At 47.3% G+C, this 16,265-nt stretch overlaps 8 protein-coding genes and 1 non-coding gene across 13 annotated transcripts; 4 read left to right on the top strand and 5 right to left on the bottom strand.

Annotated features, from left to right (window-relative positions):
• The first annotated feature begins 24 nt into the window (after positions 1 to 24).
• LOC108023092 (trypsin iota) lies at positions 25 to 825 on the top strand. Its single transcript, XM_017092352.1, has one exon. The coding sequence runs from the start codon at positions 25 to 27 to the stop codon at positions 781 to 783; it is 759 nt and encodes a 252-aa protein (XP_016947841.1). The 3' UTR covers positions 784 to 825.
• A 25-nt stretch (positions 826 to 850) lies between these two features.
• Trnastop-uca (transfer RNA opal suppressor (anticodon UCA)) lies at positions 851 to 937 on the bottom strand. Its single transcript has one exon. It is a non-coding gene; the product is annotated as a tRNA-Sec (tRNA).
• Positions 938 to 1,276: 339 nt separating this feature from the next.
• On the bottom strand, positions 1,277 to 2,613 carry LOC108023093 (death-associated protein 1). Its single transcript, XM_017092353.3, has 4 exons — positions 2,483 to 2,613; positions 2,352 to 2,416; positions 1,700 to 1,788; positions 1,277 to 1,639 (listed from the first exon to the last, which is right to left on the bottom strand). The coding sequence occupies exons 2-4, from the start codon at positions 2,395 to 2,397 to the stop codon at positions 1,484 to 1,486; spliced, it is 291 nt and encodes a 96-aa protein (XP_016947842.1). The 5' UTR covers positions 2,398 to 2,416; positions 2,483 to 2,613; the 3' UTR covers positions 1,277 to 1,483.
• A 353-nt stretch (positions 2,614 to 2,966) lies between these two features.
• Positions 2,967 to 3,688, bottom strand: LOC108022803 (mediator of RNA polymerase II transcription subunit 29). Its single transcript, XM_017091937.3, has one exon. It carries the CDS (start codon positions 3,602 to 3,604, stop codon positions 3,038 to 3,040), a length of 567 nt encoding a protein of 188 aa, XP_016947426.1. The 5' UTR covers positions 3,605 to 3,688; the 3' UTR covers positions 2,967 to 3,037.
• Positions 3,689 to 3,958: 270 nt separating this feature from the next.
• On the top strand, positions 3,959 to 5,476 carry LOC108022804 (probable N-acetyltransferase san). Its single transcript, XM_017091938.3, has 3 exons — positions 3,959 to 4,235; positions 4,367 to 4,690; positions 5,103 to 5,476. Exons 1-3 carry the CDS (start codon positions 4,228 to 4,230, stop codon positions 5,323 to 5,325), a joined length of 555 nt encoding a protein of 184 aa, XP_016947427.1. The 5' UTR covers positions 3,959 to 4,227; the 3' UTR covers positions 5,326 to 5,476.
• A 9-nt stretch (positions 5,477 to 5,485) lies between these two features.
• On the top strand, positions 5,486 to 6,874 carry LOC108022801 (putative gustatory receptor 47b). Its single transcript, XM_017091934.3, has 3 exons — positions 5,486 to 6,430; positions 6,489 to 6,650; positions 6,713 to 6,874. The coding sequence occupies exons 1-3, from the start codon at positions 5,489 to 5,491 to the stop codon at positions 6,851 to 6,853; spliced, it is 1,245 nt and encodes a 414-aa protein (XP_016947423.1). The 5' UTR covers positions 5,486 to 5,488; the 3' UTR covers positions 6,854 to 6,874.
• Positions 6,850 to 13,180, bottom strand: LOC108022802 (uncharacterized). Of its 5 annotated transcripts, none has more exons than XM_044091802.2 (4): positions 13,015 to 13,180; positions 8,278 to 8,461; positions 7,552 to 8,201; positions 6,850 to 7,422 (listed from the first exon to the last, which is right to left on the bottom strand). In XM_044091802.2, exons 3-4 carry the CDS (start codon positions 8,152 to 8,154, stop codon positions 7,378 to 7,380), a joined length of 648 nt encoding a protein of 215 aa, XP_043947737.1. In that variant the 5' UTR covers positions 8,155 to 8,201; positions 8,278 to 8,461; positions 13,015 to 13,180; the 3' UTR covers positions 6,850 to 7,377. The 5 variants fall into 5 exon arrangements, 4 of the variants coding, with proteins under 4 accessions (XP_043947737.1, XP_043947738.1, XP_043947736.1 ...); XM_044091803.2 differs by having other exon boundaries at positions 8,278 to 8,482; positions 13,015 to 13,163; XR_006367630.2 differs by lacking the exon at positions 7,552 to 8,201.
• On the top strand, positions 11,630 to 15,172 carry LOC108022800 (uncharacterized). The gene is made up of 3 exons (XM_017091933.3): positions 11,630 to 12,044; positions 13,412 to 13,562; positions 13,620 to 15,172. Exons 1-3 carry the CDS (start codon positions 11,858 to 11,860, stop codon positions 15,118 to 15,120), a joined length of 1,839 nt encoding a protein of 612 aa, XP_016947422.1. The 5' UTR covers positions 11,630 to 11,857; the 3' UTR covers positions 15,121 to 15,172.
• A 9-nt stretch (positions 15,173 to 15,181) lies between these two features.
• On the bottom strand, positions 15,182 to 16,029 carry LOC108022805 (translocon-associated protein subunit delta). Its single transcript, XM_017091939.3, has 2 exons — positions 15,656 to 16,029; positions 15,182 to 15,596 (listed from the first exon to the last, which is right to left on the bottom strand). The coding sequence occupies exons 1-2, from the start codon at positions 15,893 to 15,895 to the stop codon at positions 15,336 to 15,338; spliced, it is 501 nt and encodes a 166-aa protein (XP_016947428.1). The 5' UTR covers positions 15,896 to 16,029; the 3' UTR covers positions 15,182 to 15,335.
• Between the last annotated feature and the right edge of the window lie 236 nt (positions 16,030 to 16,265).

Genomic DNA, 16,265 nt, shown 5'->3' with positions numbered 1-16,265 from the left:
AACAGTTTACTCTTGGCTTTCGGAATGGAAGTTTACTGGATAGCGGGTACGGTGCTAGTCTTCTTGCTCCTCGGCGCAGGGGCCGATGTGGAGACCAATGGACGGATTGTGGGCGGCAGTGAACAGGTGATCCGCAACGCCCCCTGGCAGGTGTCCATTCAGATCAGTGCCCGCCACGAGTGCGGAGGAGTCATCTACAGCAAGGAGATCGTCATCACGGCCGGACACTGTCTGTATGAGAAGTCGGTGACCCTGATGAAGGTGCGAGTGGGGGCACAGAACCACAACTATGGTGGCACCTTGGTTCCCGTGGCGGCGTACAAAGTCCACGAGCAGTTTGAGTCCCGTTTCCTGCACTACGACATTGCCGTTCTACGCCTGTCCACTCCACTGACCTTTAGCCTCTCCACCAGAGCCATCAATCTGGCCAAGGAGAGTCCCTTGAGCGGATCGACGGCCACTGTCACGGGTTGGGGTTATACGGAGAATGGAGCCTACGCTGACACCCTTCGAAAGGCCCAGCTGCAAATCATCGATCGCGGAGACTGTGCCTCGCAGAAGTTTGGCTACGGTGCGGATTTTGTGGGCGAGGAAACCATTTGTGCCGCAAGCACTGATGCGGATGCCTGCACGGGCGACTCTGGAGGTCCTTTGGTGGCCAACAGCCAGCTGGTGGGCATTGTATCCTGGGGCTATCGCTGTGCGGACGAAAACTACCCCGGTGTCTATGCCGACATTGCTGTGCTTCGTCCGTGGATAGTCAAGGCAGCCAATGCCATATAAACGGGTTTTTGAAAATAAAAAGCATGCTTGAAAACAAAATAAGCACCAAAACCAATTAATTAATACTCGCCCCCCAGGTGGAATCGAACCACTTCGACGCTAATCGACTACGGATTTGAAGTCCGCACCCCGGACCACCGAGGTTCAGTGGGGCATTCGATTTCGCACAAATTTCCCTATTTATAAGTACGATGCGCAGAAAAAGCACTTGGGAATTACAAGGGACTTTCAGTTCATCTTAGGAACAGTTTAGGTATCTTAAGAGGAGATAATGACACATATAAAAAATATCTTTGTAGTACGTGCTTATAATCTGCATTATAAAAATGTTGGATTCTTAATTTTAAAATTTTTATATAAATGTTTATTTTTAAGTGTGTACCTAAAAATGTATAAATATTTCACTTAAAAAAATTTGGCAACAGCTTACCAAAAACTTAGAACTCCCAAGATTAGCAACTTTAATGGCTAAAATTAGTTTAAAAAAAACACATTTAATTTTTATAAAAAAGGGATACAGTTTATTACAAAATATTAACTCAGAGAATCACCATTATTCATTAATGGAATGCAGTAGCAAATGCATATAAAGATAATATCGCTCTCACAGGCGACTTCAATACCATTGAGGACTTATGGAATTTCAACAAAAGATCAAGGAGCTAGGATAATGATAATAGTTTGCCGGTTGGAGACCGCATCACTTGCGTGGCTGCTGGATGTGGTTCAGGGGCTTCTGCTGCACTGCAGCCGGGGGCTTGGGCGAGTGGGCCACCTGGGCGGAGGCGGGCGTAAAGTCAGTGTTGCCCTTGACAGGGGCACCGCTCACGGATCCCGAGTTCACGGCAACGGGTTGCTGAGGGTAAATGAATGATTACTTATGGTTTTAAAAAACGTATTTATGACCAGAACTCACTGTCAGTCCAGTGCAATCCTCGGCATCCTTGGGAGCACGCTCTGCCGTGGGCGCTTTGTGCTGCACAATGCGCATACCACCTGCCTTCACTGAAATTTTAATTAAAAAATATTTTACAAATGTATTAAGGATTTATAAAATATATATAGTTAACCCCTTGCTTGTACTTCAAAAATTCATAAGTAATAAACTATATGACAGTATGATAGTTCTAAAATACATAATAATAATAACTGGTCTTGCAAAAGGTATAGCAACAGGCTGGCATCTATATTGACCCAGGACACATTTATTATGGGATCGGCAGTGTTTTCTTTAATGCTACAAGATCCTGATTAAAATTACAGTACCCTAAGCGTAGGGGATCGAACAAATTAAAAGCCGAAGTGCATCTGACGTCAGCAAAAAGTGAAAATATATTTTTGGAAGCAATGCCTTTGTGTGTGCGTGTGTGCTGGTTGTTTGTTTACTTATCAGCTTTGGCCGAAACAGGTTAGATACTGATAAGGGCGTAGATATTGGGGCAATTGATAGGATTGGTTGCATTGTTAATTGCCAGCGGGGCAGCTCCTAGATTTCTTATTGGAATTGTCGAAATGAGAAAAACGGAGAACAAGCCTGCACACACGCACACCTATGCAAGTGCACTTACATGCAGGTGGGTGTCCAGCCACAAGATTGGGTTGTTCATCTGCCATTTTCTTTCGGTTTCTTGAGCTATAGATTGAACAGAGTGTATAATTAACTATTTGCTAATAGTTTTGCAAGTGTTTGTGGGCTTACCGCTTCTCTTGTTGTTAATAAATGCGCGACTCCGCTGTGTTTTGCTTTTGCGTTCTAATTGTGACACGTCCGACGGTTGCCTATCGAAATTTTTCCAGTGCGTTCTCACTGTCGACGCACTAGCGCAGCTGCAGTAGCGTGTTCTCACTGCACACACAGATTTAAATATCCGGTCATACAATTACACTGGGTTACAAAATATAGTTTTCTGTGGTTCATTGGGATCACAAATCCTTTTTTTAAGTTATCGTAAAGGTATAAAAATAAAATGACTATTAGACTATAGGTATTTAAAACAAATCTATTTCTTCATTTTTTCTAATACCGTCTGGGTTCCTGGGGAAAATTAAACTTTTCGAGTACAGATAGCCAACGTATCTCATTGCGCGAACGTATCTTATTGGCTTGTTCTGATGCTTACGAAATGCACAAGAAGAGTGTTTCTATACATTCATTATTGCTTACAAAGACAAAAACCATGGCCTTCTTATATAGCAGTACTTTTAATATTCAACTTAAGCCTAGGCTTGGCAAACAATAATGCCACTACAACTATCAATCAGCCTGTGAAATGTTTTGCGCTGCACTAATCAAGGTATCGTGGATATCCTTGGCCGACTGCACATGAACCCGGACAGTGTTCAAGTAGGCGGGATAGGGAATGGGACCGGTGTTGTCCGGCATAAAGGTCTCCATGCGCATGGGCGTCACCGGACCGGGGAGGTAGTGATTCGAGGAGTTCTGCTGCTGGAGGCACTGCATCGCCGTCTTCAGGTGGATCTCGATCTGGTCGCAGCAGGCGTAGAAGTCTTCCAGGTGCTTGTCGAACCGCGGGACATGGTGGGCTCCCGTGTCCCTCTTTAAGTTGTCCGCCAGATTGTTTTGCTGCAGCGTAAAGGCGCTCGACCGGATGGTGAGGAACATCGATTCCCGCAGCGGACCCAGCAAACTCTTGACCCTGGAAATGTTGTCCAGTTTTTCCGCCTGCTGCTGCTGCTGCAGCGGTTGCGGCTGTTGTTGCTGCTGGTGCTGCACGGGTCCCGGAGGTCCTGAGGGCGAGGACTGCATCACCTGCATCATCTGCGGCCCCGACATGGGCATCATGTTCATGTTTGGATTCATTTGGCACAAAATATCTTGGAATCACGGAGAAAATAAACCGCTGATTGTTTTCTTTTTTTCGATAGCAAAATGAGTATGATAACTTCTCATAACCGCGCTTGCCCCTCATTGAAAGGCTAAAATCGATATCGATTTCAAGAGCGGTAAATATTTCTTTTGGACAACGAAAAAATTTTAATTTATTAAATAAAGTGGTTAAAACTACAATATGTTTTTTAATTTTACAAAATAAATAAACCAAAATTTTTTTTAAAAAAGTTGAGTAGAAAGGTTACCCAAAATATCGTGCCAACTGTACATTTCACAAATAATATCTGTATATAGTTAAAAGTAAACAATCCCTTAAACTTCCAAAAATTACACAACATAAATAAATTTGTTTGAATACACATTTGATAGTCTACTTTTAAATTCTTACATCTGGCTGGAAATTAATAGATATTTATTTTCGATAAATAGCTAATTTGTTCTGCACTGTCGCCGGCGGTAACAACCGATAACGATAACCAGCGGCCAGCAACCTGGACAATCAGATCAGCTGTGTGGCGCTTAAAACACATTTTTCTATTAGAATTTACAGGCGCAAAGCGCATTGCTAAGGTAAAAGGAACCGTACGGACACCATGACCAGGTGAGTGGGCGCCCAGGGCGACTGACTGCAGGTTTGTGTCTGTGGAGACTGCCCCGGAATCATAACCTAAAAGTGCCGCTTGGCTCGGAACCGTCTTGCTAACCCATCTCCTTGCCCTTTCCCGCCTGCAGGAACAGCATCGAGCTGGGCGATGTGACGCCACACAACATCAAGCAGCTCAAGAAGCTCAACACCGTGGTATTCCCGGTCTCCTACAATGACAAGTTCTACGTGGACGTCCTGGAGGCCGGCGAACTGGCCAAATTGGCCTACTACAACGACATTGTCGTGGGCGCCGTCTGCTGTCGCATCGACACCACCGAGAACCAGCGGCGTCTGTACATCATGACCCTGGGATGCCTGTCCCCGTACCGACGGTTGGGCATTGGCACCGTCATGTTCGAGCACATCATGAACTTCGCCGAGAAGGACGGAAACTTTGACAGCATTTTTCTGTAAGAAAACTTATCGCTTTAAATGGGGTGCTGCCTAAAAAGCTGGAAAACTAGAGAAGCAACTCAGTAGTTTACGTATATCTTAAAGTTTTGTAATTAGGAGTAAGGTCTTTATCTCAGCTTCCATTCAGAATATGCTTTGGAACTTGCTCACCATTTCAAAACAATAATATTTTGATCAAAATCTAACTAACTTACCTTGCTTCTTAGCTCAAGTTAATTGATTTGGATTTGCATGTAATTTCTCTAATTATCAAAACAAAAAATGCTATTTAAATGGCTTAAAGTAACGATTAAGGAAACATATACTTTTGAAAATTACATTTTACAAGATTTCCTGCCTTAAAGGTTGAGCCCAGCATATACCCAAAGTACAGCAAAACCTTTTACTTACTTTTAACAACCATTATAGACATGTTCAAATCAACAATGACGGAGCCATCGAGTTCTACAAGAAGTTTGGCTTCGAGATTGTCGACACCAAGGAGCAATACTACAAGCGCATCGAACCGGCGGACGCCCATGTCCTGCAGAAGGCGCTGCGACGCACTGCACCCAACTCCAACAGCTCCGCCAACAATAACACCGCCAACTCGAATTCCCGTAGTAAAGCACGCCAGTTCACGTTTGTTTAAAGATGAGTTTCAGTGTGTATGACAAGCAGACATGTAGAGGCGGCCAAAACGATGTATTCAATTAGTCCGATCATATCTATGTGTAATCAATAATTGTAACCCCTGCGCGGGAATAAATAGCTCTGTACGGCTCTGGGCAGTCCAAATTCAAGTTACTCACACAATGCAGCGCGACGGTGGTTTTGTTTTTTGCTACGGAAATCTGTACAGCCTGCTGTTCTACTGGGGATTGGTCTCGATCCGGGTGAGGAGCCCTGGCCGAGGAGGAGCAGTCTCTAACAGGTGGACGGTTGCCTACGCCCTGTGCGCGCGCTTCTTCTTGGTTACCTGCTTTCTTGGCAGCGTGATGGTGAAACTCAGGGATTCCGAGATGTCGGCCGCCATGTTTGGTCACCTCAGCCCGCTGGTCAAGTCGATTCTCACCTGGGAGTGCCTCAGCTGCTCCATCACCTATGTAGAGTACTGCCTGTCACTGGATTCGCAGAGGAGCAGGCACCTCAAACTCTTGGCCAGCCTGCAGGAGTTCGATCGCCCTGTCCTGGAAGTGTTTCCGCATATTAAGTGGAACTACCTACGCTCCCGATTGAAGTATTGGTATGGCACTGTGATCGTCGGCTCTTGTTATTTCTTCTTCTCCATGTCACTGGTCTTCGACACGGCGCGTTGCACCTGCGGCATACCGTCCACCTTGGTGATGGCTTTTACCTACACCCTGCTGACCAGTTCCGTGGGATTGGTGGGCTTTGTTCACATCGCAATCATGGACTTTCTGCGGGTGCGCTGGCGGCTGGTGCAGCAGCTGCTGGAACAACTTTATAAAGTTGATGGAACTCGAGAGGTTCACGAGAAGATTGCCTTCCTGTTTGACATGTCCAAGCGGTGCTCCTTTCTCCTGGCGGAGCTGAACGGAGTGTTTGGATTCGCCGCCGCAGCTGGCCTCTTCTACGACTTCACCATCATGACCTGCTTCGTGTACGTCATCTGTCAAAAGCTGCTGGACAGAGAACCCTGGGACTTGGAGTACGGTTTCATGATGCTCCACGTGACCATACACACCTACAAAGTGATCATCACCAGCTCCTACGGGTATTTGCTCCAGCGAGAGGTGGGTGCCCTCTAAATTTGAGTAGTTGTCTGTATACGAGCATCTTGTTCCTCACCAGAAGCGGAACTGTATGCACATGTTGAGCAACTACTCCAGATACTTTCCTGGCCAGGATGTGGCCCGCCGGCAGACGGAGGACTTTCAGCACTGGCGCATGCACAATCGCCAGGCGGCTCAGGTTGGCAGCACAACCGTGCTCAATGTTTCCACCATTTATATGGTGGGTACTATCCAGACCTACAGTCAGAATACTCGTATCCCTCTTCATGACCCCCAAAACAGGTGTACAACGGCATGGCCAACTATGTGATTATTCTGGTGCAGTTGCTATTCCAGCAACAGCAGATCAAGGAGCGCCAGCTTACTTCGGGCAAGGATGTCGACATTGTTGGGCCAATGGATTCCATTACTCACATGGATTGAATGAAGTACATACAATAAGGTTGTCTTTATTGTCCATAAATCAATCTGACCTTTACAAATTCATCTTCATGATTTCGTAGTAGCTACAGCTCCGAAATTAAATAAAACACTCTTATAACTAATATGCAAGAGTTGGCTTAAAAAATAACAAAAGGTAAAACCGTTTGGGTAGGCTGTTCTGATAAACTATAATAAAGCAAAAACAAGAGCAGGTGTTTCCAAAAAAAGCAAGAATAATAAGACTTCGTTGATAAACATTTTATGTTAATGTTAGGTAAAGGAATAGTAGACATTTATAAGAAAAAGGTAATTTATATGGAAAACTGTCAAAAAAATATTTAAAAATAATAATCATAATCATCATCATCTCCAAAGAAGTGCCAGCTGCAGCGTTCATAAGAAAGTTTGTATTGTCCTGGATAGGTTTGGAGGGTCATGTATGCGCTATCCAAAACATTTGTATAATCGACACGGTCCTGTGGCGTTAAGTTTGATAGAAGATTGCTATTCGAATAGCAAAAGTACTAGAGGTCATTGTCTTCAATAGCATCTACTAGATCGTAAAAGAGCTGCAATTAAATTGGTTTTGTTAGGTTTGAGAGAAAAGATTAATTGAATAATGTACACATTTTTAACTTAATCAATATAGAAGATCTAAAACGTCTGCGTTAGTTCTATTATTTTCCTTTTATACGTACATCTAAGAAGACATTTTCCAGCGAAGAATCTTCGAAGTCTTCGCTGTGGGCTAGTTTAATGGCCAAGGAAACCAAATGATAGTTGCGAATTTTGGGCAGGTCCTTTGCCTCGCACAGAGCTTTCAGCAACAGTACGGCATCTTGAATATTCTTACCGACCTCTTTAAAGAATTGTTTCTCGCTTCTAGTGGCGCTAATCATGAAGGTGCATCCGTTCGAGCGCTTTGGTCCTGGCGAGAACTTGGGTACTCCTTCCCAGTCGAATCCATCGAAGTGGATCTTGATCGCTGGCACAAAGTCAATGGAGAACACACGGCCCTTCGATTTCGCGGTGATGGTGTGACAGTTTGTTTTGCGGCGGTACCGCAGTGTGTAATAGTCGTTGTACCTGCCTGTCAGCGTGCGACCGTGGGCATTCATTAGGATGCACTGCATCAGGGTTTGCACCTCTTCGCGCTTGAGGTACCAACGATTGTCCAGTAGCGTGTCCTCCGTAAAACTGTTGAATGGCATATTTTTAAAGTCCAAATGAACCATCCCCGGACGATGTTGATCCGGGCGCACGACAATATCTTTGTAAGAGGGAAATTCGAGCAGCACCATCACGTCGTAATCGCTGTTCAAATTCTGGATACCTAGAGCTCGGCTGCCTATGAGGCACATATTTATATTTGCATATCATAATGCATCATAATATTTGCATATCATAATAACACTATTACTTACCAAAGGCTTAACTTTGTACATAGCATGTTGACTTCAGCAATCTATTCTGCTTGACGATTTGCCTCATTATAAAATCTCGAACTACGGCAAAATCACAATGGTTCGATGAGCCCTGAAGATCATCCACAATCTGTTCCAAATGTTGTTCAAAGGAGGAACTCATATTGGTTTTAGCTCTTCGGCTCTATGGAGATAAAAGACAGTTCTTTGAAATTAAATTAAAGGGAACTTATTTGACATATTATTATTATATTATTATGATTTTATTAAAAGTATACTAATTATTGTAGTATTATGTCTATAAATAGTTTAGAATTTGAAGATCTTTTTTTCTTTGCAAACAATTAATTTCAATTTAATACTTTGGAAATTAGAAACATATGTAATTATACTATCGACCAATACTCAGAACATACTCGGTTGTCTATACAACATATTAAAATATTTAATTTGATTGGATTTTGATTGATCAGTTGCGTTTGTAATAATCAGATGACCAGATAACGCCGTGGAAATATAACTTAATAAATGTGATTGTTATTGATTCCGATGATTTTAAATTTGATATATTATACGTTTTCAGAAGACAATAACATAACAATATAAAATTTAGCGATGTATAAGGTATATAGTTAACTACATATATCGGTATTAAACATTTACAACAATTATTATATGTATTAAAGCGTGCCTTCGGGAAACTATACTTTGGGCTTTAATCAATGCTGCAATTGGTTGGGTCAACACAAAATACAAAATAGTTCCTGGGGGGTCATCAGGTGGTGTACAAGTAAGTAAATATGTACTGGCTGCAGATTGCATCAAAACTCCGTTAGGCGCTCATATAAAAATCGCCTACATTATGTAAACACACACACCAGTGATTGTGTATTATATATGGTTATGTAGTTGAGTGTTTTGTATATAGGGGCGTCCGTACATATGTATACCGAACATACATACATACATATGTGCACACGCAAAGCGTTCGCCTACTCCGCAGTCCGGACATCGTTTATCGATTTGCGAAAGGCAACAACAACAACAGCAGCAACAGCAGCAGCAGCAGCACAGCAACGGCAGCTACAACAAATACAACCCACGGCAGCAACAACAACAAGAACTACAGCACAGCTCCACCAGCGGCGGTAGGCCGCTCCCTGCCCCCCTCCCCCTGCGCTCCGTTCCAGCTTGCTGCTGGCATAGACCAAAGCCCATTGCCCGCCCCCTTCCAGGCAGCCCCACACCACCACCCCGCCCCCTCCCTGCCCCCTACCCCACTCTCTTTTTGCGGCACAGCTACACACACAGCCGCAAACTCGCACACACTCGCACATACTCACAGGCTACGAACGGCCCACACACACCCAAACATACAGACAGCCAGGCCTTCGACGTCGAACGCCAAAACGCCCAGCGACCCACTACCCGCCCGCCCCCTCCCCACGCCCCTTCTTCATTCCACGAAATGCTGCTGTTGCTGCGGCCTTTGTTGTTGTTCTTGTTGCTGCTGCTGCTGCTGCTGCCGTTTGGGGGCTGGCTGTTGATGATAATGATGATGATGACGACGACGACGACGATGATGATGATGATGTTTGGAGCTGGCAAACCGGGGAGCTGTGGGTGCGAGAGGGAGGGGGCTGAGGATGGTGAGAGGCAGGGAGAGGGGGCGCTGAAGAGGCAGAGGTGGCGGAAGAGGGGGAGGGGAGAGCAAGAGCCGGCCGCCAGGACTTGTGCCAAAAGAGCGAGAGGGACGGGGAACAGAGACGTCGCTGCTGCGAGTTCGGGTGGGGTGGGCAGAGAGGCAAAAAGGGGGAGGGAAGGAGGGCGATGGCGCTGGCGATGGCGAGGGCGAGGGCGGCAGAGAGACGAGGCGAGACGAGAGAAAAGCGAAAAAATACTTATAATAAAAGCAACAAAAAACCCGCACAAGCTGAAGAGATACAAACGTACACACGCAGCCAAATCGCACAAACATACACACACACAGGCGCCGACGTCGTCGCCTGGCTAAATATTCGCCAAAGTGTGTCTGTGTGTGTGTTGGTTCGGAAGGAGCCAAAGCGGTAGGTAAGTTAACTGGTCGTAGGTTCGCAACAACAAACCCAGAGTCGCAGCAGCAGGAAAAGAAGAAGAGGCCGGGAGGCCTGGGGGAAAGGGGACCTGAAAGAGACGGATCGATGGAGCCACTTCGCCGAGCCAGAAGCGGATCCAAGGGGTCCAAGGGGGGTTCAAGTACAGATGCATATATGTAGTGCCCCTTTAAAGTAAATTAATATTAAGGAGATTTTGTTGTTTAAACATTATCCCCATAACACCTTCAATTCTTCTTAAAAAGTGTGCTAATAAGTCTTTTCAAAAAAAAGAAGTTGAAACCCCCTTCAAGACGTGCTCCACCTACGCCCCTGGGCTGGCTCGCCCACTCTTATGTTTTGCTCATCCTGCTCTCCCTCACCCGCCGCCCCACCGCCCCTTTCGCGAAATCACACCACCCCTCCCCGCTCTCCAGCGGCTCTCTTTCTCTCGCCCAGCTGCTCCACACTAGCGGTACCAAAAGCTCCCTTGAGCCAAACCGATAAGGATAAGCAAAGATCACTCTCTTTGTCCCACAACTTGAAGCTCGCTCTCTCCTGGCCAATTTCCATCGAAATGATATCCTTTCGATATTTCTCTGCTTATGCTGTGACCTTGAACTTGGCTTGATGGCGGCACGTGATAATCAACAGTTTCTTCTTCGTGCTGCATTTAAAAATGCATTTAAGCTGCTTTTGCAGCAGGCGAAAGCCTGCCACAAAGTGCGGGCAGCATCGCAATTTTGTCGCGCTTGGTTTTTGTATCCAACCCGCACAACACACATACATATATATTTATATAGACATACGTAGGTACGTACAAGGCACTAGTGCAACTAGCCCTCTGGTTGTTGCTTTTTTGTTGTTTTGCCCTGGTGGGCGGTTAGCGCTGGAGCGGTGCGAACGCCCATGTCGCCCCTCCCTCCCCAGCCCCCCCTCCCTTTCGTCATGATGAGCTCGCCTGCTTGTTCTTGTTCTTCTTTACACGTCCTCCAACGACGTTCGCTGTTGGGGCCCCGCTTTTGTTGTTGTTGTTGTTGTTGTGGTTGTTGTTGCTCTGCCTGTTGTTGTTGGTTCAGGCTGTCGTCTATGCATGTGTGCGTGTGTGTGTGTGTGCGGCCTGTGTGTCTGTGAGTGTGCGCGCGCGGCGGGTGGTGGGGGCGCTGCGGGGCAGGGCAGGCAGGGGCGGTGCGGTGCGGCCAGGGGGAGCGGTGGAGTGGGGAGCGTACTTGTGTGTGCATGCAGCTCTCGGTGGCGGCGTCGCCGCCGTCGTCGTCGTCGTCGTCGTTTCATTCAAGTGTCCAACGTTTGCCGGAGCGGTCGCACACAGAACGGTAGTCGGACGGTTGGCAGATTCAGATTCGCTCTCCGGGCTGCTCTCGCCCACTCTCTCTCGCGCGCTGTGCCACTCTTGCCTCTCTGTGTACTGTTAGCAAAAGGCATAGAGCAACGGCTCCGGCTGCCGAAAAGCAAGGAGCTTGCGATACCGTTGGCCAAGCACCGTTAGCATGAAGGATGTGAAAGTGGCGCGCGCAATCAGCGAGTCCTCGACCACGTCGGATAACACCTCCGATTTCATCGAGATCGTCAAGAAGTACGATGTGGTGTACAACAACCACAATCCGGACTACAAGAACGTCGAGGTGAAGCTGAAGGTGTGGACGCAAATCGCCGATGAGATAGGTCTTTCAGTGGGTAGGTAACAACACCAGCGGTTCCCTTGTGGCAATAGTACTGCCACCCAACCACCCTCCCCCCACCCACGCCCACCCTCTAACAAGGAGGCGCAGGAAATTGAATTACGTAGAGCCCACGCACACTGCCCTACCGCATATATATACCACCTACGTATGTATATATGTACCTGAAAGCGGCCAAACTCAAACCGCCCGGCCTGATATTTTTCGTACGCTGGTACATATATGAATATATAGAAAACGTACTTGCTTGTGTGTGTGTGTGTGTGTGTGTGTGTGTTGGAGTGCGGTCGGCAAATTGCAGCGAGAAGCAGAAACAAAAAAAATCAAAAAGGAAAACACACTGGCACGCAGAAAAAACAAACAAAAACAGTCCAAGAGCGAAAACTGCGCGCTCTCTGATGCTGAGAGAGAGAGAGAGAGAGCGAGAAGGGAGCGGATTGGGGCGGCAGTGGGAGTGGGCAGGCGAGAGCTTTTCAAAACAAAAACATTGCGCACGGCCTTGCCAGGTGCGAATTGTGGCCCAAAACACGCAACCACCTGTGCTGCACTTTAAACTAATTTTAAAAAAATCTTAGATTCTCAGAGAAATTTCTTTAAACAAACGAATGCTTTTTAATAAAACCATTAATTTGTTTTTGTTTTTGTATAAGCTTCGCCTTTTAAACTTGCAACACCCTGTATTGGCCGCTACTTCTTTCTCTTTTTCTCGCTCTCCCATAAGCATAAACATCTTTCGTTTGATATTATTGCAACGCCGGCATTAATTTGGTTCTCTTGCATTTCCCTTTCATTCAAACGGCATTCAAGTTGCAAGAACTTAAACAATGTTTTGGGAGCAAAGATTATACGCATTATAGCATATAATATTTACATATAGAATGAACTTTAGCCAATAACGCTGTACGTAAACTACGATCCGGGAAGTCGGAGATTCACAGGAATTACAAGTGTTGATAACAACTTACCAGCGATCGATTGACTTTTGTTCACTAGCAAATATGTTTGCCTTGCAACACAATCTAAGATCTTTTATTTCCTTGCTTCACTCGCAAAAAGCGCTTGCAACTCGCGGGATTTTCAGAATTCGACTGACTTAATTCCCCGAAAATAATGCGGCATTATTCGACGATCTATTCCCTTTGAACTGCATTTCGTTGGCTTTGAAAGGCGGTCACACTGAGGGGTGTTAAATTTGAATTTAAAATTTTTAATATTTCAACATTTTCAAAAAAGTAATGCAAACCCAAAATCTAATAAAAAATAATAAACTTATCATATTCATATTACAGATTCACTTCTTAAATACATCACAATTCCTCAATCCCCAATATAAACTTTTTCCATGTTACATTGCTTTTGCAGAGGCCTCCAAACGGAAATGGAAAAACCTAAGGGACAGCTATACCAAGTATCTCCGCTCATTTCGCGTGGGCACCAAGACGTCCAAGAAGTACCAGTACTGGGCCCATGCAGACCACATGGATTTCCTTAAGCCCTTCCAGGGACCGGGCAGGTGAGTGATCTCCACTATAATAACCAGACCGAACTAATCCCTAAACACCCCTTTCAGAAACTCTGCTAATGGGAATGGAAAATCCAACGACGAGGACGACACGGAGTGTGATTTTGGCTACCAAGTTCTGGCGAAGGCTGCCAGCAATGGGGGCGAGGATGAGCTGAAGATCACGATTGCCACTGCATCAGCAGGCTGCTCGTCCATAGGAACGCACACGGTTAATACTTATACGACGGCCTTGAGCAGCACATCGGCGCCCGCCTTGACGTCCAGTTTGGGCGTGGCCACGCCCCCGACTATGATCTCGCCGGGCAGCAATTTGGGCGGCACAGCAGGAGGATCGGGCGCCGCTTCCGGATCCGCAGGACCGCAAATGCATAATAGCAATAGCAATGGCAGCGCCACCGGGAGTCTCAACTGTGCCGCAGTGGCTCCGCTTAGTTCAATGACCCCACCTGCCACCAGTGGCTGTAATTCCGCCGTGGTCCTGCCCCTGCCCATCTCACCCGCATCCTCAGCCGCTGCCGCAGCAGCTGCTGTCAGCAAGGCCAATGCCAATGCCCTGGCGTCGCTAGCCAACCACCTGCCCATGGGCTTGGGCGTGGGCGGGTTGGCCCAGCAGATGTTTCCGCTGGCCACGCTCAAGGCGGCGGCCGTGGCCGCTGGACTGCCGCTACCACCCACGATCACGCCGCCGGTTTGCAGCTCCGGCAGCGGACCCAACAGTAATGTTGGCTGCCTGATCATCGAACCGCATCTCTTTGCGGCGGCAGATAACTTCAAGAAGGAGCTAACAGCCGCTGCGGCAGCCGGAGCACCTCTGGGATTGTTCCAGAACCTGGCCAATCAAGTGCAGAATGCCAATCGCTTGAATGGCAACGGTCCCGGCGTTAATTTACCCATGGGCAATCCCACCCCGCCTCCACCGCCGTCAGCGCCACCGGCATCCAAGGTGCGAAGGGTACAACCTTCCCCGCAAACCACGGCCATTAATCTCAGCTGCTCAGGCGCGAATTCTGGCCAGATGCAGCCCCAGCAGCCGATGCAGATGCCACAAATTCAGCAGCAACAGCAGCCGTCGCCCGCCAAAACGCGGAAAATCTGTGATCCGCGTTTCCCCAGCGATTGGGACGTATCTGCTGTGCTGCAGGCCAACCGGGAACTGGACGCCAACACCCTGTTCTTCCTGAGTCTGGCGCGCCAGGTGCGTGCCATGCCCATGAAGTTCCAGTCGCTGGCCAAGATGCGCTGCATGCGAATCGTCAGCGATTTGGAGCTGGAGCTGGAGAATTTTGACTGCAATGGGGGAGCGCCGCCGCCAGAGGATTCGGGCGGAGGAGGAGGAGCCGGGAATCTCAAGTACTGCAGCATTGATACTCCGCCACCGCCGCCGCAGGATGGCTCCGTTGTCATACTCCCGCCGCCAGTTGGTCCCGAGGGTTCCACGGAGCACTTTGTTTATGTGATGTCGCCGTCGCGTGTGGAGAGCATGATCGACATCTCCTCAGACGAGGAGGCGACCATGAACGGGGTGCCCTCCACGGGACAGGCTTAAAAGTATTCGTACAAGTTATCTCTAAATTAAACTTAAATTAGTCTCAAATAGACTTCTTCGGTTGGTCTTTCGATCTGTTTATTTTGGGTCGGCGGGTGATCCGATGCTTAGGTGTACAAAATGTGGAAAATCTCTGGGACCCGGCCAAATTGATGCTACATGATGTTAGTGCGAATGAATTTCATTCAAGGAATCGATGACATAGGCATCCGTTCTTAGGACTGCACCTTGCCCTTGGTGGTGAAGGCGAAGTAGGCGAATCCGCCCACCAGGAAGGCGGCGAGCAGCTCGGCCTTGATCCAGGGTCCCTTGTAGGCGCCCTTGGTGGGCACGGAAATGTCGAGCAGGGATTTCACCGAGGAAACCTTGTCGCCATCACGCTGGGCCTTGCGCACATTGGCATAGCCATCCTCGTCGAAGAGACGCACCTGAACGTTGCCGCTGCTGCCCTGCTTGATGTCCTCCACCCAGCTCACCTAGTGCGGCACAAGAATTAGGCTACCTGGTCGACTTCTGGCGAGGATTACTGGCTTACCTGGTACTTGTTGTCGCCCACCTTGGCCACCGGCACCACCTTGCCGCAAGGGAACTCGGCGAAAAGGCTGGCGGGGGCCGAGCCGCTGCACTGCAACGTGAACTCGCCCACATGGGCCAGCTGGGTCAGAATCGTGGCATCCTGAGTGCTGAAGGAGCTCACGGTGGCCTTGCAGCTGCCGTAGACTCCGGACGCGCAAACGGCGGCAATCAGGCAGATGGCGAACAGTTGACGGGACATCTTGGTCGTGTTTTTTCGTGGTTTTTATTGAGGAATCAGTAGAATTGGTGGAACTATGCGGCAATCCAACTCGGCGACCTGGGACTTTCTTTCTCTCTGAAGCGAACGCCACGACAGCACCATACGTCACTTGACAGCTCCCAAGATTGCCGAAGTCTTTCGCGGTTGATGGTCACACTGGTCGCCGTCAGGGATGGAAACAAACGATTGAAGTTTGGCTATAAAATAGCTAGAACCTAGTGGTCATTAATATTCTATGTACGCGATTTACTTATTATAAAAAGTATTTATTCTTATTAAAATTAAAAATCTACCCCTTTAAGAATATACGTAAAATTTATACGAAATTCCTCTGATTTAAATTCAAAAA

Source organism: Drosophila biarmipes, chromosome 2R (assembly GCF_025231255.1).
Source record: "Drosophila biarmipes strain raj3 chromosome 2R, RU_DBia_V1.1, whole genome shotgun sequence".
NCBI classification, from domain to species: Eukaryota; Metazoa; Arthropoda; class Insecta; order Diptera; family Drosophilidae; genus Drosophila; species Drosophila biarmipes.
Note: the sequence above shows the minus strand (reverse complement) of the source record. Positions and strands in the feature narration are given on the sequence as shown.